Source organism: Pongo abelii, chromosome 4, assembly GCF_028885655.2.
Source record: "Pongo abelii isolate AG06213 chromosome 4, NHGRI_mPonAbe1-v2.0_pri, whole genome shotgun sequence".
Classification (NCBI taxonomy): Eukaryota; Metazoa; Chordata; class Mammalia; order Primates; family Hominidae; genus Pongo; species Pongo abelii.
This window is the reverse complement of record NC_071989.2, coordinates 176,921,359-176,938,848: the sequence shown is the minus strand read 5'-3', so window position 1 is coordinate 176,938,848 and position 17,490 is coordinate 176,921,359. Positions and strand designations below refer to the sequence as shown.

The 17,490-nt window shown below is 41.3% G+C and overlaps 1 protein-coding gene across 19 annotated transcripts in view; it reads right to left on the bottom strand.

The window, feature by feature from the left end:
* TENM2 (teneurin transmembrane protein 2) overlaps positions 1-17,490 on the bottom strand; it is a 1,285,801-nt gene that overhangs the window by 205,520 nt on the left and 1,062,791 nt on the right. For all 19 annotated transcript variants that reach the window (XM_054556187.2, XM_054556189.2, XM_024247419.3 and 16 more), the window contains 2 exons: positions 15,362-15,484; positions 719-924 (listed from right to left, as the gene is read on the bottom strand). In XM_054556187.2, coding sequence (XP_054412162.2) covers positions 719-924; positions 15,362-15,484 — 329 coding nt within the window. The remainder of the gene's footprint in view (positions 1-718; positions 925-15,361; positions 15,485-17,490) is intronic.

Genomic DNA, 17,490 nt, shown 5'->3' with positions numbered 1-17,490 from the left:
TTTGCAATGCCGTGGCTTGAGTGTATTCACTATGTTGGGTAAACCATCACCTCATTTCAGGCCATTACTATCACCACCCCCAAAAACCCCATGGCAGTCAGCCCCAATTCCCAGTTCCTGGCAACCACTAACCTCCTTTCTGTTTCTATGTATTTGCTTATTCTGGACAAAATACATAAATGGAATCATGCAATACATGGCCTGTGGTATCTGGCTTCTTTCACTTTGCATAGTGTTTTTAAAGTTCATCCATGTTGTAGCATGTAACAATACTCCATTCCTTTCTATATCTGACTAACGGTACGGCTATATGGGATTTTGTTTAGCCATTCACCAGTTGGACATTTGGGTTGGTTCCACTGTTTGGCTATCATAAATAAGGCTATGATGAACATTGATATATACGTTTTTGTAAGAAAATGGTGTTTTCAATTTTCTTTGGGTATATACCTAGAAGTGGAATTGCTCAATCATATGGTAATTCTACATTTAACTTTGTGAAAAACTGTCTCTTTTCCACAACAGCTGCCCCATTTCACATTCCCACCAGCAATGTACAAGGGTTCTTATTTCTCCAAATTCGCGCCAAAATTTTTATTGTCCATCTTTTAATTATAGGCATTGTAGTGGGTGTGAAGTGGCATACACACACACACACACACACACACACACACACATATAGATTTTAAATGCTTGATTACATCAAACATGGTCATACCTGGGCATGAGATGGTGGAAGCCCTCTTCTTATGTAAACACCAAAGAGAGCATCCTTCCCGAGGGAGATGTTGAACTTTAAGAACTGGGGCTGACTGATGTGAATTTGTGACCTCCAAAACACCCCTGGTGGGACTTCCTGTGTTACCCGCCGACCAACTTCTGCTTCACCACTGTCTATGCTGCTGTTTTTCAACGACCAGGGCACTGAAAAAAAAAAGGAATAAACAGCAGTCAATGACGTGTATAGATTAGTTGGCTCTATATTTCTGTTTAATTACATGCCAGGTTTTTTTTGTTGTTGTTTTAATATCAAGATTAAACTCATGGCAAGTTTCTTTTTAAGTTACAGCTAAAACATTTAGGTTTCAAATAACAAAGCTATAAATGCACACCCCAGGGCATCTGAAATCTTGGCACAATGCTTTCTAAAATTATGTGATTACTCTTTACTGATCAAATATAATCAGATCTGGAGCCTGATAAATACATGTAAAGCTTCCAACTATCCCAAATGTGACTGGGATGTAAAAATTATCAGCAGGGGAGGGGAGGGTGATGTTAATTTGGCACCAAATTTAATTCTTGTAGCCTTTCATTATTCTTTCTAGACACAAATATACTCTGACATTTTCAACAAAAATCAGCCCAGAATAAATAAAACAACTCAGTAGAAAATGAAGACTTGAAACTCAAGCAGATCTTGAGTTAGAGGGAGAAGTCTAGGAACCATAGAGAAACAACATCTCTCCTTCATTTATATTAATGCATCTCTGTTGCATTATTTAAAATTGCTTACGTTGAAAATATTGGTTGCCCACACTCAGCATCCTTCAGAACTTTAACAACAGGAATTCCAAAAATATCTATTTTTAAAGTGGAGTTCTTAAAAACAATGAACCAGTCGGCATCTCCTATGCTTCCAAGTGTGGTTTCCCTTACAACCACAGAATTAAGGAAAAGCTGAGCGTGACTAGCAGTTGCCCAAGAAAAGCAAGTTCATCAATCTCTGAGAGCTTCATTTTCCTTATCTCTAAAATGGGGAAAAAAAGTCTCATAGTATAAAGGCCATTTGTGATTCCTTCAAATCGATTCTGAACTTGGTAAGAAATATAAAATACTATTCTTCTATATTCCTAAGAACCGCTGAGCCAACTGAAATCAAACAGAAAGAACTGAAGTCATTCTTGTTTTGAGGGGAGGCTTTTCATTTCTGGAACCCCCGATCACTTTGGTGACCTTGTAGATCCAAAAATTTCTTCAGCCTGATGGGCCCAGGATGCTCCCCTCGACATTCTGTGAAGGACTGACTCTTCTAAAAATATTTATCTATCATTTGGCCACCAGATATTGCAAAGGTTTCAGATGATCCTGAGAAATGATAAAATTGCTAAAGACTGGCCTAAATGGTGAGTGAACCTGTCTGACACTATCTCTTGGTCCCAGTTTCTCTATGTGTAAAATGGAGAGATGACACTTTTGGTCTCTGAAGGTCTCTCATGTCTAAATTATAAAAGAAAACCACAGAGTGATTTGAAGATATAAAGTTTTTCCTTCTTATTTTGTTTAAAATATGAGGTGATTGATTTTTATGCAGCTCAATATGAAGCCAGCAGGGACTTAAAATAAAGCAAGAGAAACACTGGTTTGGATCTTAAGAATAACCCTTTGACTTCCAGGATAATAAAAGTAGGGAACGAGGTCCGAAAGGAAGTTTGGAAGCCTCCTTCACATCTCATCTTTAAAAATAAAATAAACAGCCAGAAGTCCTGAGTGGTTCAGACCTTCAGATGGGGACTTGATGGTTTATTTATCAAACATTCTGAACTTTTGTTTTGTTTTGTTTGTTTTTTTTGAGACAAGGTCTCACTCTGTTGCCTAGGCTGGAGTGCAGTGGCAAGGTCTCAGCTCACAGCAGCCTGGACCTCCTGGGCTCAAGTGATCCTCCTGCCTCAGCCCCCCAAATTAGCTGGGACTATAGGCATGGACCACCATGCCTGTCTGCTTAAATTTTTTTTCTTTTTTCTTTTTTCTTTTTTTTTCATAGAGACAAGGTGTCACTATGTTGCCCAGGCACTGGTCTCAAACTCTTGGTCTCAAGTGATTCTCCAGCTCTGGCCTCCCAAAATGCTGGGATTACCTCTGTGAGCCACCACACCCAGCATGAACTTGTAAATGTTGGCTAATCTTTCTAATGGATACTGATTACTTACCTGCAGGGGGAGGAATACGGCATCACGCTTAAGAGCAGAGACCCTGGGCTGAAATTGCCATGGCTCAAATCCTAACTTTGATACTGGCTGAGTGTATCTTGTTGTGCTTCAGTGTCCTCATGTGTATAGATGGGACACTATTTATTTCACAGGATTGTTATAAGGTTTTACTGAGTTTAGGCTGTGTAAAGCTCTTAGAATAATTTCTGGCACAAAATAAGTATTATTACCTGTAAGGCCCTAACCCTAAGTTAGGTGTTGTTTATTTGGGGGTTTTGCTAAAATAATGGCATGTCCAGGGGGAAACACTTGTTATCACAACAAGTTGATCAGGAGCTCTCATTACTATAAACTGGAAACTAAATTTTACTTTAAAATGCTGCATTTGACACCCCTTCCTTGGGGAAGGGATATAATAAAAAGGATATAAATAAAAAGAAGGGATATAATAATATAAAAAGGAGTAAGGAAGGGACATAGTAAGAGAGCCGCCTGGGGAAGAAGATTGTGTGGGCCTCTGATAGGTACCAAAAGAAACCCCAGCAATCAGCATGGCAACAAGTTAAAGAAATGCATTATAAATAAAAAAAGAAAACTTTAAAAACATGATTCATCTTTAACTTAATAAGCTGGGCTTTCCTTTATGTCTGTTGGGCTTTCCGGCATTGCTGGGTTAATGACAGGATATGAAAAAGAGGCAGGAAATCAGCACCCACGAGTGTTCTAATCTACTGTGGAAACCTAAATGGATTGTGATGTCAAGCCAGATGCAGATGCTGGAGATGTGCAAGGGAGCTCGTCTCCAGAGAGCAGCTGTTCTGGAGAAATTCAGACAAGGAGCCCCAAAGCTTCTGTCCTTATAGCAGTGAGGTCCTCTTCCTTTACTACGCCCTGGCTTCAGGACACTGACTAAATTAGCTCCCACTACCAGCCAGCACAGGCTACTTCCTCAGTAGTCACAGTGCCCCCTAGGGTTTTAGATCCTCCCTTCCTCATCCCATTCACTAAATAAGGGAGTGCACCTAGGGGATGAAGTACAGAAGTTAGACAGAACTGGGTTTGAATCGTGGCTCTGCTTCTTTTATGCTGTGTGACCTCTAGCAATTTGCTTAACCTCTCTGGATTTCCAGTCCTTTTTTTTGTAAAATGGGAACAATAGTTCTAACTGCCTTGGAGGGTGTAACAAGTAGAAGTACACAAAAGAGAGATTAGCATAGTGCCTAGCACGAAATAATAGTGAAATAATTGCTAAGTTCCTACATGGAATGAAAAAAAGGATGAAAAACTATGTGGGAAAGCATTTGTCTTTCTTTGCAGAGTAAGGAATTCTCTAAAAGACAAAAAATAGTGTGTGCACATGTAATATATATGAATGTCTATGTGTCTATTTGTATGTATCTAGCTCTCTATCAAGAGTCTAATTCTTCTGGAATAGACTCATTTATGGGGACAAGCTTAAAACTGGGAGTCAGGGCCTGGTTCAGGTCAAGTGCACCTTCACACTAAAGCTCTACTTTCCTTTACACCACCCCAACCACTGTCCTCAGCCAGACAAATTGTTTTCTCTGTGTTTCTATAGCAATTACGCTTTTCTGCAGCCCACAGCAGCTGTTGTTAGGTATTGTACTTGATTTTGCTTGCCTCTGTCTCTGGACACTGTGCTCCCTGAGGTCAGGCAGAGATGCAGATTCATCTCTAGGTTCTCTAAGCTTTGCACCTGGCAACTGCAAGTGATCTATAAATGCTTATTGAACTGGCTCAAACTCTACAAAACCATCTGGTGGGGTATAGTAACCAAACTCCTGTGATGACAGGGTAAAGTGAGAGCCTTAACAAAGACTTACTTTGAAAATCTACATGTGTAAGGAAAATGGATGTGCTGCGATCTAGGCCGAGGGAGACATCCTGTCACACATGACTCAGCAAGTTTGGAGCACAGGCGCACAACTCCGCTCATTATGTAATCATGCCACGTGAGGCGCATTAGGTAACCACTCACGTGAGCTTGTGCTTGGCTGGGAGCCACTATTGCCTATAAAAGGTATAACTACCCTGCTGATGTGTACATACAGCTTGCACCCAGGCTTGTGCCCAGGCTCACTCGTGCCCAGAGAGAGACAGAGAGAGAGAGAGTAAAGCCATATCGAAACTGGCTACGATTCTTTGAGTGTTTTTCCAGCTACCCACCACTCTCCCACCGACTGCCCTCAGATCTCAGTTAAAACCTGACAACATGTAAACTGAATTTTATTTATTAAATAAAATAAACTTTTAGAAGCTCTATATGAAATTTATTATTGAAATAACTTTTCTTGTGGATCCTTTTGAAGAGTCATGAGTAAATGCTTAATTTGCCTTTTGTGTAAAATCTTACAATAAACAAACAAACCAACAAACCAACTGGGAGAGGTGTGATACGGTGAGAAAATCCTTAGATTAAGAACCGAAAGTCAAGAGTCCTAGTCATGATTTAATGACTTCAAAATGTTTCTGGAAGGAACAGGTGTAAATGAATGATTCTGTTGAACTTCCATCCTTGTTACTAAGCGGCTAGCTAGTCTTAGGCAGGTGTATTTCTCAAAGTTTCAATGTCCATATCTATATAAGAGTGGCTTGGACCCAAAGGTATCTCAAATGGCATTTCTCATTAGCCTATTGTGGTCTCTAGAGTGGGTCAGGAGGATCATTGCTGGGTATATGCTATGAAGAAGTGTGAGTGTGTGTGTGTGTTTGTGTGTGTGTGTGCGTTGGGTGAGGGGACGGGGTAGGGGGTCAGCAGGAGGGAGGAGGAATTATTAGAAAGCTTTTAGGCTTTGTTGATTAACAGGTGACTTCACTTTCACAAGCTCGATTTATTTAACAGAAGGTATCCATATTGTTAAACAAGCTAGTGTTTGCTTTCAAATTAAGTTCTTCAGGTGTGTAACTGAATTACACTTTTGCAAAGAGGGGTTTTGCTTTTACTCATATATACGTACATATATATGTATTTTTTACACACAGTCTTTCTTTCTCTTTCTATATATACAGTCATGAGTCACTTAACAACAGGGATACATTCCGAGAAATGCACTCTTAGGCAATTTCATAGTTGTGTGAGTATACTCACACAAATCTAGATGGTGTAGCTTACTACATACTTAGGCTATATGGTATAGCCTATTGCTCCTAGGTTACAAACATGTACAGCATGTTACTATATTGAATACTGTAGGCAAATGTAACTCAGACACAGTAAAAAATATGGTATAAGAGATAAAAAAAAGAATGGTACACCTGTACAGGACACGTACCATGAACGGAATTTGCAGGACTGGAAGTTGCTTTGTTTAAGTCAGTGAGTGAGTGGTGAGTGAAAGTGAAGGGCTAGGACATTACTGTATGCTACTTTTGACCTTGTAAATATTGTAGACTTGGGCTACACTAACTTAATAAAAAAAGTAACTATACTATAACATTATGACAGCTAAGATGTCACTAGGTGATAGGAATTTTTCAGCTCTATTATAATCCTATGAGACCAGTACTGAATATCTGGCCAATCATTGGCTGAAACACTGTTTTGCCATGCATGACTGGAATCTATAGACCTTATTCAAATTTGTCAATTGTTAGAGAAATATTCATGATAGCAAAAGAAAAGTTTTTTATATACTTTTTAAAAATCTTGAAAATGAGTGTGTATAACTTTTGTAATTTTAAAAACAATGAAAAAGAGAAAAATGTACAAATACTGCCTCCAAAGAGATAAAAAGAAAAGGTGTTTTTCTGTAAATTGCTACAGCCAGCATGGGGAACCATCTCAGTGACTCTGTTCCTGGAGGTCAAATTTCTGGGCTGATGTCCAGGAGGACAGATCTCTGCTGTTCTCTAAGGTCAAAGAGAACAGCATCAAAGCCAGGCTGAGTTCCATGAAGAAGGACTTGAAGCTGGGCTTCCCTGAGCCATGCCAGCTGTTCCAGGACCACCAATATGGTGAGTCCCTCACAAGACATCAGTGAGAGGCAGGCAGCAAGGAAACAAAGTAGTTAAGATTTCTATCTTTATCTTAAAATGTCTAATGCCTAGCTAGACATTTTAAGGTCTAGCTGAATATCCTCCTATTGAGAAGTTCTGAGACCTTAAGGAGGCAATGTTGCCCAGTGGAGCTAGTCAGCCTGGGTTTGAATCCCAGCTCTGATATCTACCAGCTGTGTGCCTTTGGGCTAATCACCAGCCCTCTCTGAGTCTGTCTACTCATCTATATGTTGGGGTGCTTCTGCATGTTGTACCTAACTTGTAGGTGCTTCTACATCTTTCTATCCTGTCTGTTGTGATGCTACCTAAAATCAGCTGTAACTACTTTTTTTCAGATGGGGGGGTGGGTGAATTTGTGATGACCTAATAAAAAATATAGGCTGCCTACTATAGGCACTATTAATGAAAGAGGGCCAATGGGTGGGGTGGGCCTTAATAAAACTGGCAGTCATTTTCCAGAGCAGCTGAAATCAACATACAGTGAGTGGCCAGTACGTCTGCAGACTGGGAGGGGCAGACAACAGGTCACATGTATTAAGATACGATAGTCAGAGAAAACTGCATCACCAGTTCATTCTCTGCAAATTGCTGGTGTTGGTGTGTGGTCTATCTGCTTCTCACATGGGCAACTCTGTGCAGTCTGCGTTGTTGAAAAGCAGCCAGATTTTATTTATTTAACAATGATTAAGAAAAGTCGTAAGCAATGTTGGGTGGGCCATTCATTCATACTTCCATGCAATAAGTATTTATCAAGCATTGACTATAATAGTAGGTATTCTTTGGTCAACATCAGAGTTGGGGTATATGTTGTATTCCCATTATCTCTTATCTAGGCAGCCTGTTGTCCAGGGTCCTATGAATTCACTTTGAGATTGAATTAGGGGCATCAAGAGAAGAGGTATTAAACAACATCCTGTAATCATTCTGTGAGGATCTCACTGGTATCCTTGGGTTCTAGGCAATGACTGGGCCTGGCATCCTGGCATGCAGGACCCAGTCCAGTTCATGTCTCCCGGAGCTGGGGCTTCCATGGCAAACCTTTCAGTCTATCCAACAGCAGCACAATGAAAAGTGTAGATGATGATCATTTTGCCCTAAGAAGCACGTGCTTAGGATACAATGGTTCTGGCTAGTTCATCTTTAGCTTAGAGATGAGATTTCTGGGTTTTTAGAGGCAACATTCTAATGATCAATTTTACAGGATAGTCCAACTCTATAACTCCACGGAAGATTGCTCATGTAAATGTGAAACTATTACGTATTTCTGAAACATGTACCTAAAATTTCAACCAGTTAAATAAGACTGATGTTGAGCAAAACGACAGCCTTCCATAGCCACATTAGGAGCTAATCATTTCAGAAAATGTTGCCATAATTCATTTACAGAAACAGCGAAACTATTCCCCAAACAAGTGATAAAGGGAATGGACTCATAGTCATACCAGGGAAATGAAGCCTCATATTAATACTTCCTAACTTAACCGAACTCCGGAGGCACCTCAGCATAAATCTGCCTTGCAGATTATTCTGCCTCACATATTTTTATCTATTGCAAATAAAACTGAATTCAGAATATTGCTACAGTCATTACACCTCATTTCCATTTATTTGGGAATCAGGACAACCATCTGAGGGTTCCGTTTAACCAACAGATAAGTGAAAAGATTCTTCCAAGGACCTTAGATTGACTGCCCAAGAATACAGCTCATCTGAGACATCAGCAACCCATCAACCTTCACCCTGCTGCTGGCTGGCTATACTTTAGGAATGCAATTCCATCCTGAAAGTCACTGCCTCTGTGATGGTGTTCACAACATCACACAATAATGACTTTCAGAAAATGTTTCAGCTCTTGGGACTACATGTGGCTTTTACATCTTTTGAAATTTCAATTTGTTGCTTTAGATAAAAATAGTCAACTCTTTACCACTAGGAACGTTAACAAGAATTTATACCTATGACTCTTCAGGTGAACTTGCTCCTGCATTAATAATTAGTTTAGTTTACTATTATTGATAGTAGCTAAAATTTATTGAGTGGCTGCTAATCACCATCTAATCTCCTGACACTCTTACAATTTTTCCTGTTTTTCAGATGAGAGAACTGAGGTTCATGGAAGATAAGTGACTTGCTTAGAGTCACACAGCTTTTTATTGGTAGATCTGTGACCAAAACCCACATCTGACAGACACTAAAACCCATGTGGCTAACCCCTATGCTGACTGCATTCAGGCCCACAGTCATCCCTTGGTATCCACAAGGTATGGATTCCAGGACCCCTGTGGATACCAAAATCTGTAAATGCTCAAGCCCTTTATATAAAATGGTGTAGTATTTTCACATAACCTATGTATGTCCTCCTCCATAATTCAAATTATCTCTAGATTACTTACAATACCTAATACAATGTAGATGCTATGTAAATAGTTGTTATACTATCATTTTTATTTGCATTCTGTGTATTATTATTATTCCAAATATTTTCAATCTGAGGTTGGTTGAATCTGTGGATACCTGGGGGTATGAAGGGCCAACATATCGGAGGTATACCAGAGGTGCATATTTAGAGATCACAGACCAGATATCTGGGTGTACAAGTCAATTCTGAAAGAGAAGTGTGGCCAATGAGGATATGGGCAAATGCATGGAAAGGGAAATTGGATCTCATTATTAATGCCCATGTCAAGCCACCATGATGATATGTACAACAGAAACTATGCAATTTAGAATGGGGCTATGCGTGGCAATCAAAAGCAAAAGTCCACCAGTATAAGTGCATGTAAGTAGTACCCATCTGCAACAATGTAGAACAGCATGGCTTCCTAAATGAGGGGAGTTGTTGGGTTGGTAGTTAGGATGTTGGTATATTTGCCAGTAGACGTGCAGTAATGGGGTGTATGGCTCAAACATAATGACCCTTTGCCCTTCTGGGAACTTCACCGACTTTGGAAAAGCCCCATATAGGGAAGTGATCATTTTAAAACCCTGGGCTGTGTTCATTGAGAGGCTGATGAGAGCCAGTGGAAGAATTTACCAACCTCCCTGCTAATCTGGCTCCTAGTACCATGCATTAAGCCAACTAGTAAAAATCATTATGAAGTTTTTGCTGAAAGGGCAAGTGTAGAAAAACATGTTTCTAAACAGAATAACAGTCTTTGCCATTTTTTTCCAACTTGCATACCATCTGGAAATTCTAATTTTTTTTTTTCAAAGGGTAGGAAGGAAATGTGCTCCAGGCACAAATAAATGTTTACAGCTGAGTTATAAACCGAGAATGGTAGGGCTTAAAACAGACAGGCTGGCAGTGATGGAACTCAAGCTGCAGTGAGACAAATAATGCAGCGTGGAGGGGCCAACTTGGTGTACACATTGGCCCTTTGGAATAGGAAGACCTGCTTCCTACTGACCTCATCAAGCCAATGTTGGGAAGAAATCCTCATCTGGGGTTTGGTTAATTCTTAGAAGGTAAAGGAAAAAGGTGAAGTGGTATTGTCTACCTTCTTACAGTCTTCACCTTTATTTTATATATATACATATATAATATATGTGTGTATATGTGTGTATATATATATATGGACACGGAGTCTCGCTCTGTCGCCCAGGCTGGAGTGCAGTGGCATGATCTCGGCTCACTGCAAGCTCCGCCTCCTGGGTTCACGCCATTCTCCTGCCTCAGCCTCCCGAGTAGCTGGGACTACAGGCACCCACCACCCCATCTGTCTAACTTTTTTTTTTTTTTGTATTTTTAGTAGAGATGGGGTCTCACCATGTTAGCCAGTAGGTCTTGATCTCCTGAGCTGATGATCGGCTTCCCAAAGTGCTGGGATTACAGGCATGAGCCACTGCACCCGGCCTATTTTTATATTTTTAAAAATAGAGATGAAGTCTCACTTTGTTGCCCAGGCTGGTCTCGACCTCCTGGTCTTAAGTGATCCTCTCACTTTCGCATCCCAAAGTGTTGGGATTACAGGCGTGAGCCACTGCACCTGGTTGGTCTTCACCTTTGGAAAATACAGCCTCTCAAAAGATGTGGCAGGCCATGGAAACTTGTTAAATGGACCAGCTGAGAGACATAAAGATGACATCGGTGACAACAACTAAGACTCGTGGATCATTTATTACATGCCTGCTGCCACATGCAATGTTTTACAAGGCTCATCTCATTTATGATGGACAGCAAGCTTATGAGGGAGTTGCATTTCACAGATGAGGAATTGGAGGTTGGGAGAGAACAAATGACCCACTTACAGTCATACAGTTGCTAAGCGATGGAGCTGGTGTTTGTATCCACCAGACCAACTCCAAAATCCTATATTACAGAGCATCTTCCAATGCAGTTACCAAGAATATATTATAACTAGGGCTTGGTCAAGTAGGAAGAAGTGATGTATTGGGAGTTTGATCTTCCTCTTCTGGTCTCCTATAACTTGGATAGTTACAGGAAAAGTTCTAGAAAAGTGGAAATGGGATTGGGAATGATACAGAGTGGCCATCAAACTTTTCATTTTTTTAAAGGGTCAGATGGTGAATATTTCAGGCTTTTTGGGCCATATAGTCTCTGCTGCACCCACTCAATTCCACCATTTTATTCTGAAAGTAGCCATAGACAACGGGTAATAGTCATGGTGGTTCTCCATTAAAACTTGATTTATAAAAACAGGCAGCTGGCCAGATTTGGTCCATGAGATGTAGTTTGCTGACCCCTGATATAGAGGGCAACTTGAATCTAAAATGAGTGATAGGTTTTGAGAATGATCCATGCAATTCTATACTTGAGAGTTTATTCTTTCTTAAAATCTGTGCACAAATTGGGCACGTATGATGTGCCCTTTAAAATCTCTTGTATACTTTCCCTGGGCCTGGCCAATCAAACTGAATTCCCTTATGTTATCTGACCAGGTCAGAATACTGTATTGAATCGTCTTTCTCAAGGCTTATCTAATCCCAGATCTACAGAGAAAGTTCTCCATGCCCTTGTAATGAAGATGTATGAGTTCATTCCTTTTAACATAGAAATACACACAAGATGGTGAGTGATTCTGGCAGACTGTGTGTTCCCTCTTCTTGATGTGAAAGCCAACAACCATTCATGTTAAGGTTTAATTGAAGGAGAGTGGAAGAAAGAAAAATAAGGCTCGAACAACAACAAATGGAAAAGGGAAAGGCAAAGACCAAAGAACGTACTCTCCCAACTAATTAATCAAGTGCTTTGTTTCCACTAACATATCAGAGTGTGTAGGCTGCCCTGTCTATTAGACTTGCTCCCAAACCTGAAGAATGTAAATACTCCTAAAGACCAGGTAATGAAATCTCTATCGATGTGCCATCTTAGATGGGACTCACATGCCTGTGTTTTGCTTACATTTAATTTGCTTCTGCTGGATACTTATCCAGTAATTGCTTAATGAGATTATCCTCCTTGGCAATGTGTGGTGTATCCTGATTAAAACATTGGACTGAAGGAATATCGTATACCAAAAAAAGGAGGGGGTGTTATTTAATTAACTTATTGCCAATATATCTCGATTGTCTCTTTGAAACACTGGAAAAGTAGTCGATTGGAATTGATTCAGGTTATCTAAATGTACAGAATTGGGGAATGGGGAGCACGGAGGTCACTGGGTATACAAATTCAAACCCAAGGTCACTTTTGATAAAAGAAATAGGCATGGGTGAGAGAACTGAAAACATTTTAGTCATTTTATAAGCCAAATCTTAAAACAACTTAAGAAGAGATCTGATCTCCTTTTAAGTTTCAAATTTTATTTCATCTCTAAGCAATTTTAAATCCTCACACTTTTTTCTTGAGTATTCTATTGACAAAATTCACTGGACAATGATTTGGCAAACATTTTATCTGTCTCTGCTGGGCACAGTGGCTCATGCCTGTAATCCCAGCACTTTGGGAGGCCGAGATGGGAGGACTGCCTGAGCTCAGGAGTTTGCAACCAGCCTGGGCAACACGGTGAAATTCCATCTCCATTAAAATACAAAAAATTAGCCGGGCGTGGCGGCACGTGCCTGTAGTCCCAGCCACTCTGGAGGCTGAGGCAGGAGAATCGCTTGAACCGGGGAGGCGGAGGTTGCAGTGAGCCAAGATTGCATCACTGCACTCCAGCCTGGGTGACAGAGTGAGACTCTGTCTCAAACAAAACAAAACAAAACAAAAAAACAAAATAACATTTCGTCTGTCTCATAACTTATTTGGAAAATATCTGAACTAGTAATGTTATATGACTTCTACAACAACATTTTCAAAAGCATGTTGTACATGAGGGGAAAAATTCTGGTCTTTCCAAAGACACAATGGAAAGTGTTTCTTCATTTGTTAATTTAGAGACGCATACTCTTGTACTCTTAAGATTTGTTCTATGGGTGTGGGATGCAAAAGCTGGTGGGGAGCAGAGGTAGAAATAGAGGCTTATCACAAATGGGAGGCGTGCTTGATCTTGACCTTAATTTACGGAGGCCAGTAGAGATCACTAATTCCCATTTATGAAGGACACTACTCGAAAAGCATTGGCATATAATTTCAGAATGTATACACATATAAACAATTTCTCTGTGCCCAATGATAGAATATGCATATTCATTTCACATGTGTGTTATGCCTTCTTCTGAAGGGATGAGGTGCTGACTTGTAGATTAAAGGACATTTATGGATAAAATGTGACGGAGACCCCATAAAGTGGAGTTTCCAAGGGCAGCACTATTGTCATCTTGAAAGGAGATAATTCTTCATCACAGGGGGCTGTCCTGTGTATTATAGGTTGTTTAACAGCATCTCTGACCCCTATCCACTAGATGCCTGCTATGCCCCCTCCAACTGTGACAATCAAAATAGTCTTTAGACATTGCCAAATGTCCTCTAGGGGTACAAAAATGCTATGACTAAGAACCATTGCCCTAGATAAAACTGAAGGAGCAGACAGTGTCAAGTACTGGAGGTGACCAGGTTTCAAATCTGAGGTCAATACATTTGGCTCTGGGCTTTTTGGTCAGTTAAGGCAGAACATGGTCAGTTAAGGCAAAATATACTTTTCAGTTTTAGGTCTAGTTTAACTTACCCGATAATGGAAAGCATATAATTTCATCCTCAGATAAAACTTTTTCATGCTTACTTAAAGGTAATTTAGTGTTATGATTATGACAGATGAGTACGGTGATTCTTAAAGACTGGATAAAAAGACAAAAAAGTCATCCTCAAAGCATTAGGACAGCTCTGGGGAGGATAATTGAAGCAGCATTAGCATCTCAGGATGATTCATGTGCACCTCTGGGGGCAGATGAATTCTGGAATCTTCTTTGTGGAAAATGACTGCTTGAAGGAAAGCTCCAACCTCCTGCCCAAAGACGCACAGGGCACAACTCTGAGTCCAAATTTGTACCTATTTGAGTAAGTTTCTGCAACCTTCTGAGCCTGAGTTTCTCAGAGAGATTTTTCCTTCCTTTAAAGTTGTTAAAGTTATACAATGCTAAGCCTGGCATGCAATAGGTGCCTAATAAATGCTGCTTCCTTTCCCTTCTTTGAAATATCCCTGTAGGGTGTTTCCGAAATGTGGGGGTGAAGTGGCTATAGATGCTAAAAGGCAGAATGGAAATTTGCGTGTTGGAGAAATCCTTTAATACAATCTCTCCCTTGCGATTTCCATCCCGAATTAAGCATATCTCACTGCGTGCCAGCCTGGCTAACCGTTCCATTGGCTGCTCTGTCTTAATTGCTCCAGTCCCCCCCACCCCCACCCTATGGTTCTGTTTTCTCTTCTCCTTCTTAGCACCTTGTTAGCACTTTTTTTTTCCTGCAAGAATACAGTTGCCTGATTGCTTCAATAAACATTTCTATTGTCCCCTTCACTGTTCTGAGAAGAGAAGCTTTGTTGCCGAGTTGTCAAAACTCCTTTCTATTCTCCCCCAAAGCACAGCAGCTCTGAGCCTTTCTTTCATGCCAAGCCAGGCAGCTTCCTCCCCAGGGAGGCTGCACGTCTCCTGGGAGAGGGACCCAGTCTGATGGCATGTGCTGCCTGCTGCTCTCTGCCTTCTGATTAGGCAGGACTTTCTCCTGCTGCTGCTGCTGCCTGCCACTCCAGCTGCTGCTGTGGCTGCTGTTTCTGCACAGGCCCTGGGATGCTTTCACGTAGCTCTGGACCATGCCAGTTGCTGCAGATATCACAGGTATGCACACTGCTCTGAGCAGGCACTGTGCCAGCTCTGAGTGATCCCGCCAAACACAGCTAACAGACAGGAACAGCAAACAGCTTTTAACGGGGGCACCTAAGAAAGGCAACGATTTTTTCCCCCTTTTCTTTTCCTTTTTGCATACCTTCCAAGATTTGGATTAGAAAACCTGAACCAGCTGGCGAGAGCTCAGAATTTTCCTGTGACCTCAAGAGGGCAAGCAGCAGCTGTAACCTCACCTTTGCCTCCAGATGGCATTGTTGCCACATCATCGTTTCCTGGTAAGCCGGTCCTTATCCCATTGTTAAAGGTGTGCCCATCTGCAGGCTGGAGCTGCCAATTGAGTCCGAGCAGATGCATTGCTGCAGGAGAGACAAAGTAATGAAAATAAGAATAGATAATTCAGCAATGCAAATGTCAAGGGGGAGGGCCAGGTGCCTTTTTCTAAGCGATTGCCTTTTGAGGAAGCTGCATCAAAAATGGCTTGCCCCAGGCCGCAGGGATTAGCTAAATACAGAAAGCAGAGACCTGAGTGGTTAGGTCTCCCCTTCTGGCGCTGCTGCTCCTAGTCTCAGGGGGAGAGGATCCCTTGCAGTGAGCGGAGGAGGGAGGAGAAAACACAGCCCAGATCTTCCAAACGGTGCCACCATGGAGGGGAAAATGGCCCTTTCGAATCACTGTAAAGATTGCTGCTCTACCACATCCATCCTTTTCTACACTCTGGACACAGTTGCTTTTAGACTGTTAGTCTAGGGGCATTGACAAGGATTGTTTTCCCCAAACTATACACTCACAAGTAAATCAGCTTCAAAGGAGGCTACCTGAATAGTACCTGTTTGCTGGTACCTGTTCTGAACTATCGGTGCAGCCAGCAGCATCTATACTCATACTGGCCCACCTCCCTAACTATTTCAAACTTTTAGAATATTTTTCCTTTCCACCCCTCTTCATGATGAGTAGATACTTTTCAGCACATTGTAGAAAAAGCTTGGGGGGTTGATGGTGGAATGGGGTCCTTTTCTGAAGACATTACTATTCTTTCTCTCTCTGTCGCTCTCACTTTAGCAGAGTATGGAATGAAACAGAGTTCTGAAATACTGCCTGTTCTTTGCTAAGGAACTGAGCACGTCCACAGAAGTCTTGACTCCCATGGGCACCCCAAGCCTCCAAACAAACTTCTGGTCTTCCTCGTCATCCTGCCTGCGTCAACTCCCCACCATGAGTTTAGCAAACTTAACACAGCCCTATCCCTGATGGTTCTTGGTGAGTTGTTTCTACTGAGTGGAATGAAAAGCAAACCCTAAACACCTGTATTCTTTCAAAGCCCTTATCTAAGAGATGCTTCATTTGAGAATAAGTAAGGAATTTATTCCCCTGCACGTCTCTCATCCAAAGGATGTCTGGCATTTCCACTGGACACAGGTTGACGCTGTTGCTACATTCCTACCACCGCAGGAGAGAAAGGGCTGTTGACAGGGAGAGGTTTGGAGTCTCATGTGGGGATGGGAGAGACAATTAACTGCAGGAAACACAATTAACAATGCTTAGGAAATTGTTCACACAGCAATTAATTCTGCATGCCTACCATCACGGAAAGTCAGACTGCATTCTATTAAGGTTAAAAACCTATCTTCAAACAATACAGCTCAGAGTGATGGCCACAGATGAAGGTGGCAAGGTGTCCGTGTGTGTGGGTGTGTCTGCTTTTCGCTTACACTCTTCTCCATCTTAGAACCACGTTTTCTTTCCTCTAAAGTGAAAGGCCCACTGTTACAACTTCTTGAGATGATAAATAGTAATAAGAGTAAGTGACATTTACTGTACACTTTCCATCAAGGTAACACCTAATTTTCTCCTGCAGTTTGTCCGTTATATGTAGGTCACTCACTTGAAGAGACCAGATTCCATTGCCTCAAATAATGACATATTTTCACTGTACAGAGGTCAGGAAATGAGAACTAATCGCGGTGGCTTCAAGATAACGATAGCTTCTGATTTGTAATTACCAGGTGAAGGGAGCCAAGGAATTAGCTATTTTAAAATAATTTTTTTTAAAAATGATACTATTGGGTTATTGAAACTTGCCTTGGGTCAGCTGCAGCTGCACTGGAGATGCGGTTCTTTCAAGGAGGGTCTTAAGACAGACACTGGCAAGTACTGCAGGTGCCGCTGGAACCCAGGCCTAACAAAGCTTTGATTTCACATCTACGGAAGGAGTGGTGGGTCCCATCAGGCAAAGATGACAACCTCCCCAACATCCCATCTCAAACTCTTGTCAAAACTGCTCTGCTCTTATAGCACTCAGTCTTGCCATTCTAAGGTGCAGAACATATTGCAACCGTCAACTTTGGGAGAAAAGCAAGCAAAT